The sequence below is a fragment of the Vespa velutina genome, chromosome 9 (genome assembly GCF_912470025.1).
Source record: "Vespa velutina chromosome 9, iVesVel2.1, whole genome shotgun sequence".
NCBI lineage: Eukaryota > Metazoa > Arthropoda > Insecta > Hymenoptera > Vespidae > Vespa > Vespa velutina.
In genome coordinates this window covers 1,203,664-1,226,469 of record NC_062196.1, presented here as the reverse complement: position 1 = coordinate 1,226,469, position 22,806 = coordinate 1,203,664, and the positions used below count along the sequence as shown (strand labels likewise).

Below are 22,806 nucleotides of genomic sequence, written 5' to 3'. Positions count from 1 at the left end.
TTGGCTAATAATATAGTAGCTAATAAGCTCTGAAATGTATTATTATGAAGTCACGTTAGAAGTCATCTCTTTTCAATTGTGTATGATTTAACAAATAGGTTAATTGCTACTCTTTCATTTTCGTTATTACTATCCCTTTAATTGAACCTTCAACAATTAGTTGCTAATAAGGATTTTACTCCTATCAATGACTTTGACAATAAATAAATTATTGTAAAAATTGTTTTTCTAATATTAAAATATTATTATAGTAATATTACTGAGAGAAACCATATTTAGAGGATATAAAAATTAACGAAATAAATAATTATAAAACTGTAAGTAGTCGCGAAAATGTCTCGGTCAGCAAACTTCCTTGACAGGGCTTATACACAAGCATCTTGTAACGAAGCCAAATGGGAACTGTGGAAGGAGATAAGCGAAACTACATTGCTCGTGAAACGTATGTACACACAAATACGAACACACCTGTATATACTATGTATGTATGTATGTACATATATATATATATATATATATATATATATATAAAGTCAGATATATATATATATATATATATATATCTGACTTTCTACATGCGCATGCGCTCGTTCTATTATTAATAAACATTCGATCAAAATTGAGTATCGAATTAAAGACTGAAATAAATCACAATCGATTTTTAATTTTTTTATAAATTTCAAATTACGCTATCTAGGCCGAAAACGAGTTGCCGATTAGTTCACTTTGTTCGAGACCTGGTTTGATGTGGTTACGAGAAATGAACAATTATCTTTGCAATTTTGTCAAAATTGCACGATTATTATATATCAAATTGTAATTAGCATAATCGTTGATACGATCGTTTATACATAAAACAACATGCTATTCCTTTGAAATAATTTATTTTAAATGCCCACCAGTTTTACGTTTTATATATTATTCCCGTGTTACTTACTTCGCCAATCGAGAAATACGTGTTTAACGTTAGTTCTTAACAAAGTTTCGTGAATAATACGGAATATAGTTAAAAAGAAAGATAATGATGGTTCAAATAAACGAGAAACAATTAGCGAATCACACACTGGTTTTGAAACGTTATGTAAATGACTCTTTCTTTTTCTTTTTCTCTTTTAATCTCACTATATGTATATCTGCTTTTTTTCAATTAAAAATATGAACTTGCATTTACACGGAATGCATAGGTTTTCTCGTTGTTACCGGCATCCTGTCATTGTCGTTTTGATTAAACAATAATGCACGCGTGTGCCGTGCCATGCTGTTCAGCGACGCATATGCCGCATTATAGCTTTGTGGTTGCGTACCGCAAATTGATTGTTTGACATAATTTTGGTTGTTACACAATACGAAACTTGTTTCACTATTTTATTACTTTCCGTACGAATATAATTTTAATCGTCATGATTTTGTAATAAAAAACGTAACGAAAATAATTATACTTCTGTCTGAATGGAAGAGGCTCTCAGGCACTTATTATTTCCTAACGTAAGAAAAAAATAATTCTCTGCCAATTTATATTTTGCATATCTGTAAAAACTGGTAGTTATAATGTATTAAAGAAAAAAAAAGATCCATTTTATATCCCGAGTTTAAAACTTTGAAATAAAAAAAAGTCAAAAATGATTATTATAATTGACTATGATAAGACAATAAAACTTATTATCAATGCAATGAGAATATTAGTTTCGTGTATTCAAAAAAATAATCAAATCTAATAAATGTAATAATAAATAGTCTATTATTTAATGTTATTAAATAAACTGAAAAAGTTAAAGTAGAAATATATTCGAAAATTAAAATAAAATATTTGAAAATTATTAATTTCAATCATTAAGAGCTAGATTCTCTGAAGTTTTATTCATTGATGTTATAAAATTATTCTATCCTGATGAAGGTTAAGTACAATTATTGAAGAATGTTCATTCAATGCGTTAAATATGTTTCAAAGCAAGTAATGGTACTTTCCGTCTCACAATCGAACTATAAAATTTGATCTTTCAACGACACGGTACTCCTCTCTTAATAATACGATTCTCTAAGAGAGCGCGAGATTTTGGTGAAACAATGGCACGCTCAAATACTGAAGGACTCGCTTTCGATAATATCCATTGTTCATACGAAAATTCAATCGAAGAGACTGCCAAAGGCGTCGCACAATTGGTTAGCTGGTGCTCGTATTCCGATAAAAAAGTAATGCATGAGTAACGAGCTAATAGAAATGTAAATGACGGTAAATTTAAAATTCAATTTAGGGAAAACTCTATGGATCCCATGAACGATAACAGTTTTAAGTCGTAAGTACGACTTCGATCGAAAGTAAACGTTTAGTTCGATATTTTTTTAACGTGACTCCAATCGTCACAGTTCTATTATAATTTTCCTTTTTTTTACGGATTTTTTCTTACCCAGATAGATCATTTAAATTTGCCCTTTTTCCTTGACGTAAAATGAAAACCTACAAATTTCAAATGGCTGTAGACGGCTTAAGATTTGAATGCATTAGGACGGAAAATCTCTTCATAAAAACGTCAATCGATAATTAGCGTGATGAATTTGAGGCTTAACAAATATATACCGACGCACTCATTTCTTTTTTTATGAATTATAACAATATATTAATAAAAGAATATGTCGATTCATATAAAAAAAAAAGAGAACAAGAAAAAAACCGATGTAACAAAAAAGAAAAATTGGCAATTTATCAAAATATTGGACGGCATTTGATACATCGTACAAATTTTTAACGATGACATTCGTTCGCATCACGACGATAGTAAATTAATTAAAAATCCTGATTTAATTTAAGCGTCCGATCGTTCGTAAAAATGACGTTCGTCAAAGTTAGCCATACAAAGGATATGATATCGGCGGTTAGGAGAAAATAATTGATATCAAAGTATCGCGATAGATACGTATTTGTAGTAATATGTACATATACATATATATATCGTTATGCAGTCACGGCATAGTCAGCGCAGATACGTTACAGTGAAGTTAGAGGAAGCGTTTCGAAATAACTCATAATTACAAGTTTGTTGCAGCCTCCAGTGTGTAAGCAAGTTTCAAACTGCATAGGTTAAAGGTCTACACGAAACATGGAACGTAGGAAATTTCACGGTAATTAGTCGGAAGGGTGGACCCCGCCAAAAGGTGAAGTTTCAGGGACACTCGTACGATCAAATAACTTGTCCAAGGAAAGTTATATCCGTTACTTAACGACTCGGTTCTCTAATAGAGTTTACGTTGAAACTATCTTGAAGAAATCATTGAAAAACAAGAATTACCTTCGATGCGATTAATTACCTCCTTCGAAATTTAATAGAAAGAACTTTTCCACTTTCTCTTAAACCTTCCAGTTCATAATCAAAAAATAAGGTTTGTTTCAAAATATATTTCCTCGAAACATCGTTCTTATATGGTTCGAAAGAACAGAAGGAAATAATTGGCATTTAATCGATTGAAAATAATTAAATAAATAGTTACCATAGCTTATTGGAAAAAGTAGACAGTTAACTAATTAAGTGGAAGTAATATAGAAATAATACCTATATTTAATAAATAATTTAAATATATATATATATATTTAGAGAGAGAGAGAGAGAGAGAGAGAGAGAGAGAGAGAGAGAGAGAGAGTCGCCGGTCTAGAAAGATACTACCAACGCTTATAAAACTTGTCCAGAATCCCTCGATAAAACAGCTCCGGCAGAAGGACGTATCGGCGCGCTAGCTAGCGAGATCTCTCGCATCCATGTCAGAGGTTACCACCCTTGCACCCTTCGATTACTACGGTGGGGTGCGAGTCGTAGGGAGAGGCCAGTCCAAGCTACGAACGTTCATCTCTCTTCTGCACGCGAGTCTTTTGATGAGTGCGTTATACGCGATCAACGCATCTTTCTCTTTTCCTTTTCTTTTCTCTTTTCTTCTTGTTCTTCTTCTTCTTTCTCTTTCCTTTTTTATTTTACTTCTTTTTATAAATTTATTTCTAGTTCCACCTTTTCCGATATTTCTTCCTCTCTTACCACCACCATTACCACCACCACGACCATCATCTCCCCCGTATTGTCAAGTTCGTGAAGATCGTATTGGTAGAAATTCAATGATCATTCGAACGAGATTTTTTCGAGATGCTTGAATGTCGACAGAGACGGCAAGAAAGGAAATGCACTTATTGGCTAGCGTCTGCGCTCTCATATTGATCTGCAGCCCGGTCTGACATCGAGCGCACGAGTATACGGGTGGGACCTCGACAACGCCTTCCAAAAATGTATATTTTTTTGAGCTTTGCACGATTCATTCTTATATCGTCGATACTCTGCATCGGTAAGCGGCGAAATACAATGTCGATGTTCGAATGAAAGTCTTATATTTTTAGAAAATTTTTTTAACGATTATTCCACATAAACGAGTCAAATCATTTCGTAGGTCTCTGCTCTGAAGATGAGGAGAGGTTGGTGCGAGATCTCTTTAGAGGCTACAACAAATTGATCAGACCGGTGCAAAATATGACAGAGAAGGTGCACGTCAAATTTGGACTCGCCTTCGTTCAGCTTATCAACGTGGTGGGTTTGATTATTTTTTCAAAATCGAAAGACGATTTTCTTTCCTTTCCTTTTCTTTCTTTTTCTCTTTTCTCTTTCGCTCGTTAAAGGAATTTCTTTTCTTTAAAGGATCAAAACTGGTAAGCATTGAAATGTTTTTGGATGAAACATTTGGCTAACGGCACAATGAAATATTATTTTCAGAATGAGAAAAATCAGATCATGAAATCGAACGTATGGTTGAGATTCGTATGGATGGATTATCAATTGCAATGGGATGAAGCGGATTATGGTGGCATTGGAGTGCTCAGGTTACCGCCCGATAAAGTATGGAAGCCGGATATAGTATTGTTCAACAAGTAAGTCCTACTATAAATATGTTTAGAAAGGCTTTAGAAAGCTTCTTTTCGGATTAACCTTCACCATGAAAATAGCTAAACCTACACACGTATATTATTAATAAATGTGTATATATACACAAACATACGCGCGCGTGTATGTATGTGTATTCTGACAAATTGTGTATTTATGTTATTTCAGTGCCGATGGTAATTACGAGGTACGTTACAAAAGTAACGTTTTGATCTATCCGAATGGCGAAGTACTTTGGGTACCACCAGCGATCTACCAAAGTTCTTGCACGATTGACGTCACCTACTTTCCGTTTGATCAACAAACATGTATTATGAAGTTTGGTTCGTGGACATTCAATGGCGATCAGGTATCCTTAGCCCTTTACAACGACAAAAGCTTTGTCGATCTCTCAGATTACTGGAAAAGTGGTACCTGGGATATAATCAGTGTACCAGCTTACTTGAATACCTACCAGGGCGAGTTACCAACCGAAACGGATATTACGTTCTACATTATAATACGACGAAAGACGCTCTTTTATACGGTGAATTTGATCTTGCCTACAGTTCTGATTTCCTTCCTTTGCGTCTTGGTCTTTTATTTACCCGCGGAAGCTGGTGAAAAGGTGACACTCGGTATAAGTATTCTCCTATCATTAGTTGTGTTTCTTTTGCTGGTTAGCAAAATTCTACCACCTACGTCTCTCGTATTACCGTTGATAGCCAAGTATCTTCTCTTTACTTTCATCATGAATACCGTTAGTATCCTGGTAACCGTGATCATTATAAATTGGAATTTCCGTGGGCCACGTACTCACAGGATGCCGCAAATGATACGAAAAGTCTTTCTGAAGTATCTACCAAAGTTTCTTTTAATGCGACGACCAAAGAAGACGCGTCTCAGATGGATGATGGAGAATCCAAGCGTAACTCTGCCAGCTTCGACTTATTCCGGTAGTCCTACGGAACTGCCAAAACATCTGCCATCCTCTTTGGCAAAGAGTAAGATGGAAGTAATGGAGTTATCCGATTTGCATCATCCAAATTGTAAGATCAATCGTAAGGTTCATCATACGACCAGTGGCTCGAGCGCAGCAGGTGCCGGTGAGGCTCTTGGCGATAGAAGGGGATCAGAAAGTTCAGATTCTGTTCTTCTAAGTCCTGAAGCAAGCAAAGCTACTGAGGCAGTCGAATTCATTGCTGAGCATCTTAGAAACGAAGATCTGTATATACAGGTGAGCCGATTATTCTTTTCTTTTACAATTATGATAGATTATGTTCTTTATTCAAACCTTTCGTTTTTCTTCATTCCTTTTTTCTTTCTTTCTTTTTTTTAGACAAGGGAAGATTGGAAATACGTTGCGATGGTGATCGATCGATTACAGCTTTACACCTTCTTCATAGTCACCACAGCTGGTACTATAGGGATTCTAATGGATGCACCCCATATTTTCGAGTATGTGGACCAGGATCATATCATAGAGATTTATCGCGGCAAATAATCGCTTTATCCATTCTGTCGTATATTATTCTTCGCCAAGTTTCGACGGTCATCAACGACGAAGAAAATTCTTTTTTACTATCAAATGCGTATTCGTTCGCTAAAATATTCCGTCAAATATTTCTGGAACGTATGCGAAAATGCGAAATAATCATTTAACGGGTGTTCGCCTAATTCTCGTATGAACGATGACATACGAACTCACGATGTTACCGTTACGTTGAAACTATAAAACGAACATTCGTATTGTTTGTAAGGAGGTCCAAGAAATTTAATCGAGAGCGCTTTCTTGCATTTTTCTTTGCGAATAAACAAAATTACGAAGCCCGTGTAACTGCCCTAAGAAGTCTTATTAAACAAAATGGCATTATATATATATACGGCGATTTTTTTATCATACGATCGCTTCATTTCTTTATTTTGATTATTTTAACGGTAATACAAAGATATATGTGATAGAGACTTAAGAATCTGTTTTTATTTCTTCTTTTTTTTAACGTTTCTAAAAGTTTAAGCGAAAATCCATTAATAATTTCTTAAATATTCGTTGATCATGAATCGAGAGCAAAAATACAGAATGTTGATCACAAAGAAAGACAATTTTCAACGAAAATAGAAAAATATCGTTAGAGCTATCGTAGTTGCCTCTACCGTTATCGTCTTCCCTAAACGTTACTGATCTATCACACGTTTCGTCCCGCGAACTTGAGGAATCGAATCAGAAGTAAAAACAAACGGCATTTGTTAATGTTTGTCTTCTGTCTTTCTCGATTGCATCTGTTTTCGTCATTAAGAGAACATCACGAAACAAAAATGCATTGGTGGCTCGTCGTCAAAATATAATTTTGAAAATATATATTACAATAAGAGTATAATATGTAATATCTAACGATAAAATGATATACTTTCTCTGTCGTTGAACCAAACACGTCTAAATAATTTGCGCTTGAATTTTATTGCGTTAATTTCATCATTATAAGAAAGAATGAGCGAAACTATAAAACGATATTTAATTAATTTCGACTCATACGTATATCGTAATGATGAAATCGTATCTAAACAAAATGAAACATAACTTTTGTCAAAGAGACGAGCCAAGAAAGACGAATGTTTTTGAAGTATTAATGTTCAGTGATTTATTGATAGAAATAGAAAGAAAAATATAAATGGTGGACGTGAAGAGATCGATTATATTATTCGTCGATAATGGGATTCTGTGCTGATCGAGACAGATCATACTAAATAGCTTTATAAACGCACACATTAGAAGCACAATGTCACGGCCCTGCGTACTTTTATTCGTTGTTAGAATATCGTACGTATTCGTACAGGCATCTACTACTCGTACATATAAACCGTAATAATTGCATCCATATTGTACAGAAGATTGTTAAACGGTCATGTTTTCTCTAATAGAATGTTCGTCCCTCGTAAAGAAAGAAAGAAATAAAGAAAAATGAAAAAAGAAGAAAATAAAGAAGAAGAAGAAGAAGAAGAAGAATGAATGAATGAATGAAAAAGGAGAAGAAGAAGAAGAAGAAAAAGAAATATTCAAGTCGTTAATTTTATCGGATACGTTATTGCCTCTCTGGTGCCTCGAGATTTATCCCATCGTTATCGATATAGGAAAAGAAGAGATGAGAAATAAGTAAAACCGTTTGTAAATATATAGAGAGTGCTTCGTTTGATTCGCAGAAACGATAATTATTAGCGATTGTGATCGTTAATTTTATGCTTATCAATCATTAACGAGCTAATCCTCGTAATTCCATTGTAAATGCCATTCCGTTTCTATTGTCGATCAATCAGAGCTATAATGAAATAATTTTTCGGCATGTGATTATTTCATCTGAAATAATTCATATATATATATATATATATATATATATATATATATATATATATATATCATACTACGGATTGAAGTCGTTTAAAAATCTTCGGAAGTTATCGAAAATCTTCCCTACCTACAATTAGCGTGTATCGCGTCGACGCTCTAACGATCGAATAGCTTGTAAAGCTCTTTTTCTTTTATAAGTATTTCGATGTCTCGAGTAAAATCATGTTTACCTTACCTATATCGTATAGGATCCGAAAAGAGCTTGATTGAAAATAATTAATCGTTAGAGCGTCGACTCCTCTTGGATAGTGTGCCATGCGTCTTCCTCAAAGAAATACAATAATTAGGATGTAGACATCAGATATATAAGCTGACTAGGGTTTGTGCTACCTGCCGATTTTTGATTCATTTTTTGATTTTACTCTATGTGCATTCATAATGCGTTTTTTATAAATCAATCGAGACCAGTTTTTGCCGACGATGTATGAGTATGAAAAAAAAAAAAATGTGGCAGTAGGATAACGGTGATATATGTTATTATCAAAGGAAGTACCTCATTCGGTTAAATTAAATATGTTAATATTATTGAAAATTCGACGAACACTGGCACAATTCCTAGTGGTTTAAACGTGTTTGTTGTTAGGTAAATAATAAAATGAAAGGCAAAGTATGAAGGCGTGCTCTGTTTGTAATAAGACGAGCCAGACTTATACATGCGCAAAACTGAATTTCTTTTATCTAATAGAGAAAAAGATGATCGTATTATCGAATGTATATTAATTTACGTTATGTGTAAGCGAGAAAACTGTTAAGCCGAAGATTTGTACTTTATTATGCATGATGTATATTATGCCCGTACATAAAATTAATTTGTTAGTTAATAAAGATGTTATTCGATTAAGGAATCAGCATGGATAGTTCTTTTTACGAGAAAATAAAGTCGCATCAATTTAATCGAATTTTATTCTTTTACGTAGATATCTCGTAGTAAATCTTCTTAGATTTTTACAAGTTTTATTTATTTCCTAAAATTTATTTTATATCATTATTATTTTTATTATAATCCTTTTTATATCGTTTCGCAGGCGTACCCATTAAGTGATGAAGGTAAGTATTATTTGATTTTTTCTTTTTTTTTTTTTTTCTTTTTTTTTAGCCCATCGCGATTATTACGTTGGGACGGGCGTCACGTGTATACGCGAAAGAAAATAAAAAAGAAGGAAATGGAAGACGTTTATTTTCATTTCATTTATTTCAACAATTTCATAATAACGTAATAATGGTAATAATATTACAATGCGGCGATTATGTGCTCACCAGTTAACAGGGATTCTCATATTGATCAACGTTTTTTTTCTGCCTCGAAAAAGAGCCCAGCATAGAAATATAACAAATGTTTTTCATTAATCTTGTTTGTCACCTTCAATATGAATTTACTATTGTTAGACTAGGCTATTGTCGAGGCATAATTAAAAGTCAAGTGAGATCGGGGTGAGTCAGTTCAATCGCATCATCCCACCAGGGTCCAAACGGGAAAAAAGTAGTGATGGTAGTAATAGTAGTAGTGGTAGTAGTAGTAGTAATAGTATTAGTAGTAGTAATAGTAGTAGTAGTAGTTAATAGTCATTCGTATTTTTGTTTTCTTTTCCTTTTTTTCTCGTTCAGTTGAACTAACTATTTGGCGTTCTTCCTCCTCTAGAATTCTCGAGATACGCCCATTTTTTATTAAATGATTACACTTGTGGCATCATTGTAAACGCATCGACGACTGAGTAACGGTGGACAATATAGAAGACGATCTTTTTCTTTAAAGTATATAGGGAAATAATGTTATTAGGTATTAGAAGAGATAGATCGTGTCAATATATAATCGGTCTCTTTAATAGTCACGTGTCTTCGTGTGTTTATGTGTGTGTATGTGTGTAAAATGTGTGTAAGAGTGTGTATATTTTTCTCAGCACTTCTTTCATTTAAAATTCATAGGTTAATTTAAGATAATTAGGTTTTTTCTTTTTTTTTTTCTTTTTCTTTTTTTTTAGTTTAGAGAGAAAGTGATTTCGATAAAGTTGACCCTAACTTCTAACAAATCTACCTTGAATCGCCCCTATAATTACTGTCAAAGTATTAACTACGTCTCTATTGATTACAGGCTAGCTTTAATATTCAGTTAATTGATTATTAATTTTTTTGGTTTATACGAATATGACCTTTAGCATTCAATAGTTTAAATATGTATAGATTATGTTTAATGATACACGTTTAATCATTCCAGTTTTCATTAAATTTAGCAATTATTCTCTCGTTATCGTTTCTTCTTTTTTTGCCTCTTCTTCTATTCCTCTTTACCTTTCACCTTTTATTCTTTCGTCTCTGAGACGTTCAGCTTTACATAACTTATTATATATATATATATATCTTTCCTTCGATAGATCAGATTTCGTTTTGCTGGATAACGGAGTTTCCGCATTTTGCACATAGTGAGCTAGCGTGATAGATCAAAAAACGAAAGGAACGAGAATTGCCTGTTGAAAAAATGATTACAACTTGTCTGCTTCGTTTTTCGTTTTATCTTCTTTTTTTCTTTTTTCTTTTTGTTCTTTTATCTTTTTAAATACCGCTTTTCGTTTACAAATAACTCCCTTTTGTAAAAATCGTTTTAAATTCAATTTATGGCTGTGACGTGTTTATTCGTTCGTTCTTTCGTTCGTTCGTTCGTTCGTTCGTTCGTTCGTTCGTTCGTTCGTTCGTTCGTTCGTTCGTTCGTTCGTTCGTTCGATCGTTCGTTCGTTCGTTCGTTCGTTCGTTCGTTCGTTCGTTCGTTCGTTCGTTCGTTCGTTCGTTCGTTCGTTCTTTCGTCCATTTGTTTGTTTTTTTTTTAATTACGCAAATTTTTATCTCGCTTTCTTTGTATACACGTTTCTGCATCAAGGCCAGAACCTTTCTCGATCGCGGTTATCCTAGAAAGAAGAGGACTGACACGGAATTTCATATTGCGAGCAAAGCGTAATTCGAGGCTGACAAGAAGATATTCCGTTCTTTTTCTTGGTCGCGCTGCAGATGAACGGATCGAGCTCAACGCTAATTGGATTATTATTATTATCGATTATTTTAATCGCACGGAAAGTACACGGAAAGCAAATGAAAGTGAGCAGAAACGTGGAAGAAAATTGTGACGTGGAATAATAAATCGATAAGCAAGAAAGGAAAATGAACGTAACAAAAAAAAAGGAAAGAAGAAAGAAAAAAAATTCAACTTAATCGTTAGTATAAAAAAAATTCTTATTATAAACGGCCGTGCGTTTTCCTTTCTCTCTTTCTTAGAAATACTTTATCGTACACTCTTCTCTTCATCCTCGTGTTTGGCTAGTTAACGTTTCTATGCGATTTCGCGCATTCGTTTGAAGTAAGCTATAAAGATTTGGCACTTGAAAACTCGCGTCTCACCTAATCGGTTTAATTCTAATTATACTCGCTGCTCATTAAAAGCACGCGCGCGTTTTTCATCGTTAATAAATCGACCGTTTGGCATTGATCATTTGATTAGCATTAGTTATTAATTAGAGACGATTCAACAATCACGTCGCGATTAGTCGAAATTACCAAGTGAGAAAATTTCGAAAACGGATCGTCGCTCTCTTTTATCATATCGACAGAACAATCGATAAACCATATGTGGATAATTATGATCGATCGATCTTCGATAATAGATACGATGGATGAATTTGCGCTTTGGTTATCTTATTTAACATTTTTCCTCAAATACATGAGCATAGATCCTTGACAATGCTTGGAATTCATTTATGTTTTTATTATTTTCGCGTGTACAGGCTGTACGAAATTACATTATCGGTGAAAAATGCGTCGAGAATTACGAAAAATCGTTGAAGAACATTTCTTGAATTTAATCTTCGTAAGAACTTAAACGAAGATGAATAAGTACGAATTTATATATTTCTTGAATAGATTACTTTTCTCAAGTTCTTTGTTAATAATTACGAGTCCTTTGAAATTTTGTTTATACACCGATATGTTTCTAATTATTTTTCCTAGTACTTTCCATCATGTCCTTAAAAAATTACACTCTCATGTTCCTTCGATCACAGTACTATCACAATGGATTTTCACATTCGAAATAAGTATTAAAAATATCGTTCAATACTTTTACGACAACACAAATTTACGATGAAAAGTACTGTAAAGAATGAGAAGAAACATCGACTCATTGCTACCGTCAATTAATTTATAATTATTATTATTTATGAATCTGATTTGTAATTTAGGTATTCGGACAGTCCCTCGAACATCATTCGCGCATTTTCATCGATCGTAATTTACTCATTCTGTATATAATATATTTTTCTGTATAGTTTTCTTTCATATAATATATGTATATATGTATATATATATATATATATATATATAAATATATAAATATTATATATTATGTATTTATATATATATATACATATATATTAATATTATGTATTCATATATATATATGTACGTATGTATAAAGAATGATCAATCAAGAATGGAAAATCGCTGATAAATCCTTCAAACGTCTCGACTGATCTATTCGATCTTTTTCCGAGCTGACCTAATGCCTTTTTTAAATATTTGAAAAGCCTAACTTGTCTCTCTTAAAAAGCTTAAATACGATTAAATTTCTTTCGTGGTTCGAGTCGACGATAATCGATTATGTTGAATTTCCATTTATTCGATCCAAAATATGACGAAGATCGTTTGTAAAGTTACGAATCGATTCATTGAAGTTTAATAAAAAGTGACAAATTAATTGAATTTTATTCAAGGATTAATTACAAATCCAATTTACAATAGAAGAAATTTATTGGAACGTTTTTAATCATATTAACATTTTCAACGAATCGATTACGTTCAATTGCACAATTTAATTTATCATCATTGTATTTACTTACTCTTACGAGCGAAAGAAACTTTTATAATTTTACGTATTAGTGTATTAATGCGATACTTGGAGACTAATGGCGGAAGACATTGGCGTGCTATAATACAATAGACCTTATTAAGATAAGATATAAAGCGATCGATTAATCGAAACATCGCGTTGGTTATCGGTCTCATCCTTTTTAACGTTTTGCAATTTTATTTCATATCTTTTTTCTTTTCTTTTTTCTTTTTTTTTTTTTTTTTTTTTGTTAGGTCGAGACTTTCGTTTACTTTTTAGAAAATAGATAAGTATCTGATATTTAAATGTCTGAATATATTTCTAATATTTCGATTATTTTAGAAAAGATCCTTATGCGTAACATTATATCTTGAACACATTTTATAAAGTGTCTTATTTCAACGATAGATTCGACCAATTTGTAACATCAGATTCATCAATCATAATAAAATATACAGTTAGCATTGATCGATATCGAATCAATAATGAGCATCATCGTTGACTCGATGTCGTTCGCTGTGTTAGATCGACGTTGAATCTATTTCTCGTTACGTGCCAGATTAGATATTAGGAGTACTAGAAGTACCGAAACGCGTACTAATGTAGATACGTAACCTGGTTGGGTGTTGATTGCAATACGTTAAATTACGATGATTAGATCGAAACAAGCAACATACAACAAAGATAATCATTGTTTTCGTTTTACCATTTAAATCACATCGACACCTAATCGTCATCGTAACTTTTCGGAATTCGAAAGATTGTCTTTTAGTTGATTGACTGAAATTTCTAACGACGAGTACACGTGCGTATCACGAGGAAATAACCTCAAAAGAAAAATTACGAATAAATTTTTACGGACACAACGATTTTTAGAAAAATCAAAAAAAAACATGTTTAATGTCTGAAAGAAAAATTTGCAAAATATCTCTTTAGTACATTTTACGGAATCAAAAACACGAAAATACGAATCAGATTTACGTTGAGATTCGACTTTGTTTGTTTGCTTGTTTGTTATTTTTTTATTTTTTTATTTTTATTTGCTTTTTCTTTGTTATTTTTAAAGAGGCGTTTCGATCTCGATCACTTTTAATGCGAGCCGAACGGGGCGACCTTTTTTTTACACCATCATTTTTTCTCTCTCTCTTTCTCTCTCTCTCTCTCTCTCTCTCTCTTTTTCTCTCTCTCTCTTCTCTTTTTCGCTTTTCCTGCATCGAAAACGCGCTCGATCGATAGATAAACGAGACGTTCGAAAGATCACGGCATCGTTTATTCCCACCAATATCTCTCTTTTTTTGCATTCTTTTTTATCCACACATTTCGCTTCATCCTATCTCGACATTTGCGCTACACTACGATCCCTCCTCTATTTCCCCTTCTTTCTTTATCATTATCTATATTCAACCTTGAAAACAATACTTTATAGAGGTCACGTTAACTGTACCTGAACGATGTAAAAAGAAAACTTCAACACTTTATACAGGCGAGAATTTCTTTTTTATTTTTATTAATAAATACCATTATCATTATCGTTATCATTATTGTAATTGTTATCATTATTACTATTATTATGATTATTATTATTATTATTATTATTATTATTATTATTATTATTATTATTATTATTATTATTATTATTATTACTATTATTATTATTATTGTTATTATTAGTATCATTACTATTATTAGTATTATCATTATTGTTATTACTATTATTATTATTATTATTTTTGTTTAAATGTAATAATAATATTATTACCAGCTCTATCGTTATTATTATTTATTATTTATTTATTTATTTATTTATCATTATTATTATTATTATTATTATTTATGATTTATGATTTATCATTTATTATTATTATTATTATTATTATTATTATTATTATTATTAATATTATTATTATTATCATTATTATAAGGTTTATCGTTTATATAACAAACTCGCATGTGTCACCATTGGACAAGACAGGCTGAGTTATTATTCTTCTCTGTTTTATTTATTTTAAAGGCTCCAGTTCCGTCAGTTACTTCCTTCTAATTCATTCTAAATCTATTCACATTTCCGTCTTCATCCCCGATTGTTAATGATACATCATCTTTCTTTAATACCTATGAAAAATGTACTTAGCGTCTAACTTCAGCGCGATTCCTTTTAAATAACAGATTTGCCGTTTGGTTTGAGAAGGTGGAAACGATTCGTTCTATCCTACCTCCGTGTCCTTTAAATATATTCAAAATCGAACTATTAATTTTTATTTGATATACTTTATCATGTATATATATATATACATACATACATACATATATATATATATATACATACATATATATATATACATACATATCCTTCCACCCCCCTCCCCCCTCCCCCACACACACTCATACGTTGACGATTCATGCGGAATGATTTTTATTTGAGAAATTTTCTCTTTTTAGATCCTTATTTTTTTTTTCCGCATATCAAATAAGATGACGAAAACTCTATTCATATGCTTTTCCTGAGCCGGCTAGGAAAATGAAATTGTATTGGTATCGCGCAAAAATTGTTCTCTCTCAGTGCCGACTTTCTCGCTTCATTTTCGATATTACTCGTATATATGTAAATATTCAAATTCGTATAACACACATGGCATTTATAATATATTCACTTTGATCATTTCTTCTTTCTTTCGTTTTCCTTTTCTTGTCTCTTATTATTCATATCACGTAATCGCTCTAATAACAAGATTTTATAATATTATTTTTATTTGTCTTATAATATCTATATATATATATATATATATATATATATATATATATATATATATATATCAACGTACAGAATAATATAACTTTTCAGTCAAATCGACGGTACCCTGTGTGGCAAGTAGTAGTAAGCGATTGATTAAACTAAATACTAATTTCAGATTAATATCCCGGATAACAGCGAAGGATCGTGGTTATCGCCTATTTCTCATCTTAATACATCTCGTTCGTCCATCTAAATTCGTTCTAAAACGAAATTATCTATCGAAAATATCTGTAATAATCTTTTCTTTTTTTTCTCAATTCTTTTTTAATTCGCTTCAATTTAATACGTCGATCAATGTGAATTAGTGTGTACGTTGTCGATTATCTTTTTCTTTTTTTTTTTTTTTTTTTTGAATCTTTTCTTTATCTTTTTTTCGTTTATCTTTTAAATATTTAACAACAATAAAGGGAAAGAATAAGGCGGAATCGTATAGAAAATCTTCAACCGGACTTTCGCTTCCACCATCTCGAACTCCGGCAAATGTTAGCGGAGAACAAAAAGATGGAACAGTTTTTCGTTTCCCCATTTCTTTATCTCCTTTTTTTTTCTTTTCTTATTTCTTTGTTATCCCTTTGAAAACAATGAGAATAAAGATTTACTTCTTGAAACGTTTTCTTTTTATGTTTCTTTTCCCTTTTTCATTTAGCAAGATCGCAGAGTTGCGAAAATTTCAGAATACCAAGTAACTGGTAATTATTTTTCTTCCTTTCTTTTTTCTATTCTGTTTTTTTTTTTCTTTTTTCTTTTTTACCATGTCGATCATCACAGCTGTCCCTAAGAATAATATAGCACGTGTGCCGATATATGTATGTATATATAATAATTTGCCGCTTTTAAAACATTTTCCCTTTTTAATTAATAATCCCCCTTTACAACTTCTTTATCTTCTCTAACTAACGAGACTCGTAGAGGTAACCGTATTAATTTTTTTTACATCTTTTATGTTTTCTTTTTTCATTTTTTTTTTGTTCATCCTTAACTACGTACATATTATTCTAGCGAATTCTCAGCGATCGCACTTTTACGAGATAATAATTTAGTCGGTTCATTTGAAGATCTAAAAATGCGCATTCGCCCAATGATCAAACCGAATACCGGATAATTATCATTCTCGCTTTCATTTACTTAATATTTTTTATTCTTTTGCACTCTCTCTCTCTCTCTCTCCCTCTCTCTCTCTCTCTCTCTCTCTCTCTCTCTTTCGTTCCATTAATATACATACTCTACATTTAATCGATCCTTTAATATCATTTAACAGTTTTGTTTTATTAATATTGTAACTTTTAATAATATTTAAAAGATAACTTGTGATTGGTTGTCGCGTCAATGCCAATGGCCAAAATGTACAATACGATTAAAGTTTATATTGTAATATCGTCTCCTCCCTTCAAAAATGCCTGCCTACGAAGACTATACGAAAAACAATGTGGATTATTTATAATTATTATTGTTATGTTGCCATATATATTTTTTTCTTTTCTTATTTTGTGTATCCTATCGAGAGTATATTCGATAATAATCGCTCGATCGACATCCGAACTCTTTTAATACCTCGCTTAAACGTGCTCGACGATCGTATCACTTTTGAAATTTTTCGTAATTTCTTCCCCCACATACTCGCGAGATCGTTTCTTTCTTCTTGACGAAGGACTCTGCTCATCCTCGATCGGAGTTTGAAATTTTTTTAATAGCAATTTCTTTTAAATTGCAACAAGCACTCGCCTTTAAATTAATAATATACAATTTTATAGTAGCGATGATCGTTGAAATTTTCTTTTCTTTATTTATTATCACGTTATAGATAATCTCGTTTTGAATGAATTAAATAAAAAGAAACGTTCACGGGCGGAAGATAATAAGTAAACATTTCGCGACCAAATAAAGACGGCAATTCCGAGTAAAAACGAAATTCCTTTGTTGATTTTGTTTGAGATTTATCATCATTTTTTATAACATTCATCACGTGCTAAGGCAATTCCCCATTCTCTCGACGTTAGATTTCGGAATGTGAAGCCTTCGAGTTTCTTTTAATCTTCTACGAGGCGAATATTGTTTAAACAACGATATACATCCTATCGTCGCTTTACTTTTACGAACGAGCCTTTTTCCCCTTTTTTCTCATTTCTTTCTTTTTTCTTTTCTCTTCTCTTCTTTTATTTTCTTTTTTCTTTTTACTTATTATTTTCCCTTTCATTCCTCGTCGCATATTGACCAAAGAGAATTTGCTCGTAGTCGACAGAAATTCGAAGCAACGTTCGCGAAGGAATATGGAAAGGGAAGAGAATCTCTCGTGTAAAAGAAGAGTCTTCTAGTATGAAGTGCACATATTTTCTCTCTCTCTCTCTTTCTTCTTCCATATCTTTTTCTTCTTTTTAACGAAAAGAGAAGAAGGGAGAGAGAGAGAGAGAGAGAGAGAGAGAGAGAGAGAGAGAGAGAGAGAGAGAGGGGGAGGGAGTGAGAGAGAGAAAGAGAGAGAGAGAGAGAGAGAGAGAGAGAGAAATAAATGGAACGCTTGATTCCCTCGAGAAAAAAGTGTTCGATTTCCCCTCACCCTCTCCCTCTATCCCCTTCTCCCGCTTAAGTCTTTCTCTCTCCCTTTCCCAAAAAGTAAAGACAAGAAAAAAAGGAAAAGAGGAAAAAGATGAACTCGAATTCATATCTTAAACGGAGAGTGTTCGAAATGCAACGAATAATTCGAAAATAGTACAATTTAAAAAAGTAAATATAAGCTATTTTGAAAATCACGAAGTACTGTTTGATTTCGAATTATTCGAAACGTCGAAACACCTATTTAAGTATGTGTGCATGTAGGTATATATATATGTATACATGTATGTATGTACGTATGTATGTACATATATGTATGTATATACGTACGTACGTATGTGTTGTATGTACATGTGTTCGTATATATGTACTACACGACGAGCCGTTCGCTTCTTTAAAACTTGCGTCGGATCGTGAGTTGAAGAAAGATGAGAAAGGTAAAAGGACAAAGAAAAAAAGCGATTAAAAGGGAAGGATAAAAGGTAAAAAGATTTTTACTCGCACGCGTACTTGCATTTAACACGTTAATGTCGAAAAATACGATGCTTCGCGACTGTGTCTCTGTGTGTCTCTGTGTGTCTCCCTGTATAAATGAGTATGTGTATTTTTTTGTACGTAAATTTATAAATGTTAGTGAATATTCGTCTGTGAGTGCATATGTGGGCGAAAGAGAGAGTGTCGATAGAAGGAACAGAAATAACGTCGCTTAAAACTAAATTATCGCGCTAAATTGCTATTCCCGTTTATATTCTTTATACCCCCTCCTTACTCTCACTCTCTCTCGCTCTCCCTCTCTCTCTCTCTCTCTCTTTCACTCTCACTCTCTTTCTCTCTCTCTCTCTCTCTCTCTCTGTTTTTCTTTTATTTCTCGTTTTCTCTCACATACATTCTTTCTCTCTTTCTCTTTTTCTTCAAAATCTTTACACTGAATGTCCCCTTACAGTCTAACAAAGAACAGTATTTATATTTGCGTTAGTGCACGCCACTTAAATCGTAGTATAAATCCCCCATTTATTAAGTTGTCATCGATTTACTTACTAGTGATACGGATAATAAAATTCACTGGCATATTATTTGAATCACCTTGGCAGTTCATTGTGTGTATTCTGAGAGTATAACGTGTGCGCTTTGCCTTTTTACCAGTTTTGACACAACGAAGGAGCGATTTGTTTGTTTTCGTTTCTTCCTTACCATCGCCGTGCGTCTCTATGTGTCTGTATTATGTGTGTGTTATGTGCACGTATGTGTGTGTGCGCGTGTATGTATGTGTATTTGTGCGTGCATGCGCGTATGCATGTCTATTTGTGTATGTGCACGCATATAATAAATGAGTTTAAGTCCGTCAGTTAAGTCCGTTCGTTTCCGTCCGCATGTTTTTGTGTAGTTTCACGTGTGCGAGCTTATTTTAATAATCTGTCCTTCCTATTTACAGCGGAACTCAAGATCCTCAAGATCCGATCCTTCCCTTGGAAGAGTCCTCAATCTTGAGCCATTCCTGCGTATTCGACATATTTTCCTTATTCCCCTACCTTCTCTTCTTTATCCTTTTCATCCTTCTCTACTTCCTTTTTCTTTTCTCTCTCTCTCTCTCTCTCTCTCTCTCTCTCTCTCCCTCTCTCCCTCTCTCTCTCTTTGTCTCTATTTTTCTCATCGACGTACCCATTGAATTGCTTTATTTTATCTGCATATGTAAACATCTTGGTGTGCTCATGTGTGCGTATGTGTTCTCTTCACGCTTATACATACGTACCTCGAAGTAGCAGTCAGGAGATATTGAACGATTTCGAGGGACACAAATTCTTTTTCTTTTTTCATTTTTTTTTTTTTTTTTGAATAATTTCAACAACAGATATTTACATAGAATCCTTTGGAGACATTAAACGGATATTTTCGGTTCGATATATTCCGAGAATATTCATCTAAAGAAACATAAGAATGAAAATAATTATTTTGACAACAACGATAATCAAAAAATTGAACTTAATAAATGGAACAGATTTTTGTGCGATTTTAAGTCGACGAAAAAAAAAAAAAAAAAACAAGAAAAAGAAAAAAAAAGAAACAAGAAAAGAGAAAATACGTTGGAACTATTTGATAAGTCCTTTTCAAGATATGAAATAATAACGTGATATAACTATGGAAGAAATATCGACTGCTATCGAGGAACGTGCACGTTTGTGTGTGCTCGTATTCTCTAAGATTTCCGTTGTTCCTCGTTTACCCTCTCACGATCCTACTACCACCCTCTGTAACCATCGCGTAGCCACGTACATACGTCGACTTGCTGCTTCGATAAGGTGTCCTCGTTCTCCTTTTTCTGTTATTCTTTTTCTTTCTTCCTCTTTTTTTAAAAGAAACGTTACGTTTACGAGACATAAGTCGAGATCGTATGTTCCTTCCAGTATTGCATCCCTTCAACTTCCGCTTTTAAATGACGCGAAGCGTAATCGAGTGCTTCGAGTTCGTCAATGAGGAAGAAGAAGGATCTAGCGATGAACGAGGGGAAAATAGAAGAACGAAAGGAACATCGGTTTTTCTGCTTCTCGATATCATTTCCCTTTTTTTTCTTCCTTTTCTTTCTTTCGATCATCTTTATCTGCTCCTCCCCATCGTATTTTTTCGCTTTCGCGATCAATCGAGCGCATTCCAGTACGGATCTTCGACGATCAACTACTGGCAGTTGCCTGGGTTTTCTGAATCACGTGACGATGATGTGCGGCGCCGATAATAGGACGGTGATGGTAGCGATGATGGTGAACAGAGTAAAAATGATTAGGCACATCCTGTCGATCACCATCGCCGCAAATTTCCAGTCATTCGTCACCTTTGTGTTTTCCTCGTCGTTTTTTAACTGATCCGTTATCACCTGTGAAAATTAAATACGTTTAAATGTAGATCAAATATATTTACATAATCTTTAAAAAACTCTACGAAAAGCGGAACAAGATGTAATCAAATCCTTTTTCAAATTTTTTTTTTTTTCCAATTGTCTCTCTTTCTTCTTTCATAATAATAATTTGATTTTAACTAAGTGATCAACCGTATGTAATTTGTATATTATGTTACTTTAAATAACTGATAACTTTATGCGTAAGTGTTTTTGTGTATTAAAATGATCTACGATATAACGCGTATATTTATTGTTTTATTCTTTTTCTTCTCGTTTTTTGAAAGAATGATGGATCATTGGATATAACATTCAATGTATTATCGCAATTGATCTTATCGATTACCTTGATCTCCTTGAGGATCAGTATCAGTTCGTAACGCGCGCAAAAGCAGGCGTTCTGAAATATCGTCTCGACCTGTGGCGCCGCCGTGTCTGGCGGATGCTGATGATGATGCGGCGTGTGGCCAAGCTGATGGCCGGGATAGGAAGAGTGAGCTAACGGTGTCGAATGCTGATGATGCGGCGTGGGAGTTGCGTGACTGTGATGATGATGAGGCGTCGTATGTATGTGACTGTGTCCGTGGCCCATCGTATGATGATGTGGACCCGGTGTACTGTACACGTTGTTCAATAAATTGTTATGAGATGCCAGCGCATTGTCATCCAGGTCCAGGACATTTGCTAACAGTGATTTGCTACTCCTTTGATGCAACTCCAAATCACCGTACGATTTGCTCGTACCTAAAGTCACAATGATATATAGGAATTAATTAATTCATTCAGTAATTAAATTTTATCTGATTTCATATTACGTTGAATTGTCCGAGTTAATAATCTCTTTTCGAACAAACAAGAAAATCGACTTGTTTTTGAAAGCTCAAGTTATTGAATTTACGCGCGAAAGTCACACTCAGACACATATGTTTCTTTTTTATTTTATTTTATTTTATTTTATTTTATTTTATTTTTTTTTTTACATTACCGGTGACCGGAGATGGTTTTTGAGATTTCTGCGCGTCTTTTTCCTCTTTGTCGGTTGGTCGTGACATTCGGAGTAAGCATGGTAACCAATATAGGAAAAGGATCCTGACCTGCAATGCAAAATTTATAATAAAATTGATCGAATCCGTAAAAAATCGTTTGAAATTTAATGTTAAAAATATATAACAATAGATAAAAAAGGAAATTACCCATTCGGACATCTCGTGAGTGTCAGCGTTTCGATGATGGTAATTCAAAATGAGGATCGTACTAACGACACTGCTGGCGACCATAAACATGATGCAATTGAAATATGTCCCTGTAACATCGATCGACGAAGGTCATTATCTCCTAACGAAATGTTCTATTTATCGATTTGACTTTTCGATGAATATTACGACAAAGAAGGAACAATGGAATATTGAAAGAAAAAAA

At 33.1% G+C, this 22,806-nt stretch overlaps 2 protein-coding genes across 8 annotated transcripts in view; one reads left to right on the top strand and one right to left on the bottom strand.

Annotated features, from left to right (window-relative positions):
• Positions 1-3,800: 3,800 nt before the first annotated feature.
• Positions 3,801-9,140, top strand: LOC124951515 (acetylcholine receptor subunit beta-like 1). Of its 4 annotated transcripts, none has more exons than XM_047500016.1 (6): positions 3,801-4,264; positions 4,423-4,559; positions 4,649-4,678; positions 4,743-4,897; positions 5,079-6,126; positions 6,229-9,140. In XM_047500016.1, exons 2-6 carry the CDS (start codon positions 4,503-4,505, stop codon positions 6,391-6,393), a joined length of 1,455 nt encoding a protein of 484 aa, XP_047355972.1. In that variant the 5' UTR covers positions 3,801-4,264; positions 4,423-4,502; the 3' UTR covers positions 6,394-9,140. The 4 variants fall into 4 exon arrangements, with proteins under 4 accessions (XP_047355972.1, XP_047355970.1, XP_047355971.1 ...); XM_047500014.1 differs by having other exon boundaries at positions 3,801-4,320; XM_047500015.1 differs by lacking the exon at positions 4,649-4,678 and having other exon boundaries at positions 3,801-4,320.
• Positions 9,141-16,188: 7,048 nt separating this feature from the next.
• LOC124951857 (neuronal acetylcholine receptor subunit alpha-7-like) overlaps positions 16,189-22,806 on the bottom strand; it is a 133,636-nt gene continuing 127,018 nt past the window's right edge. For all 4 annotated transcript variants that reach the window (XM_047500836.1, XM_047500835.1, XM_047500834.1 and 1 more), the window contains 4 exons: positions 22,581-22,690; positions 22,373-22,481; positions 21,734-22,131; positions 16,189-21,366 (listed from right to left, as the gene is read on the bottom strand). In XM_047500836.1, coding sequence (XP_047356792.1) covers positions 21,199-21,366; positions 21,734-22,131; positions 22,373-22,481; positions 22,581-22,690 — 785 coding nt within the window. In that variant the 3' untranslated portion in view covers positions 16,189-21,198. The remainder of the gene's footprint in view (positions 21,367-21,733; positions 22,132-22,372; positions 22,482-22,580; positions 22,691-22,806) is intronic.

Bases quoted from the DNA above. Each gene is read 5' to 3' on its own strand.
- LOC124951515 (XM_047500014.1), top strand. From the start codon at position 4,263: ATGTATATTTTTTTGAGCTTTGCACGATTCATTCTTATATCGTCGATA. The intron at 4,321-4,422 runs GTAAGCGGCGAA...ATCATTTCGTAG, and splicing joins ATCGTCGATACTCTGCATCG to GTCTCTGCTCTGAAGATGAG. The intron at 4,679-4,742 runs GTAAGCATTGAA...TATTATTTTCAG, and splicing joins TCTTTAAAGGATCAAAACTG to AATGAGAAAAATCAGATCAT.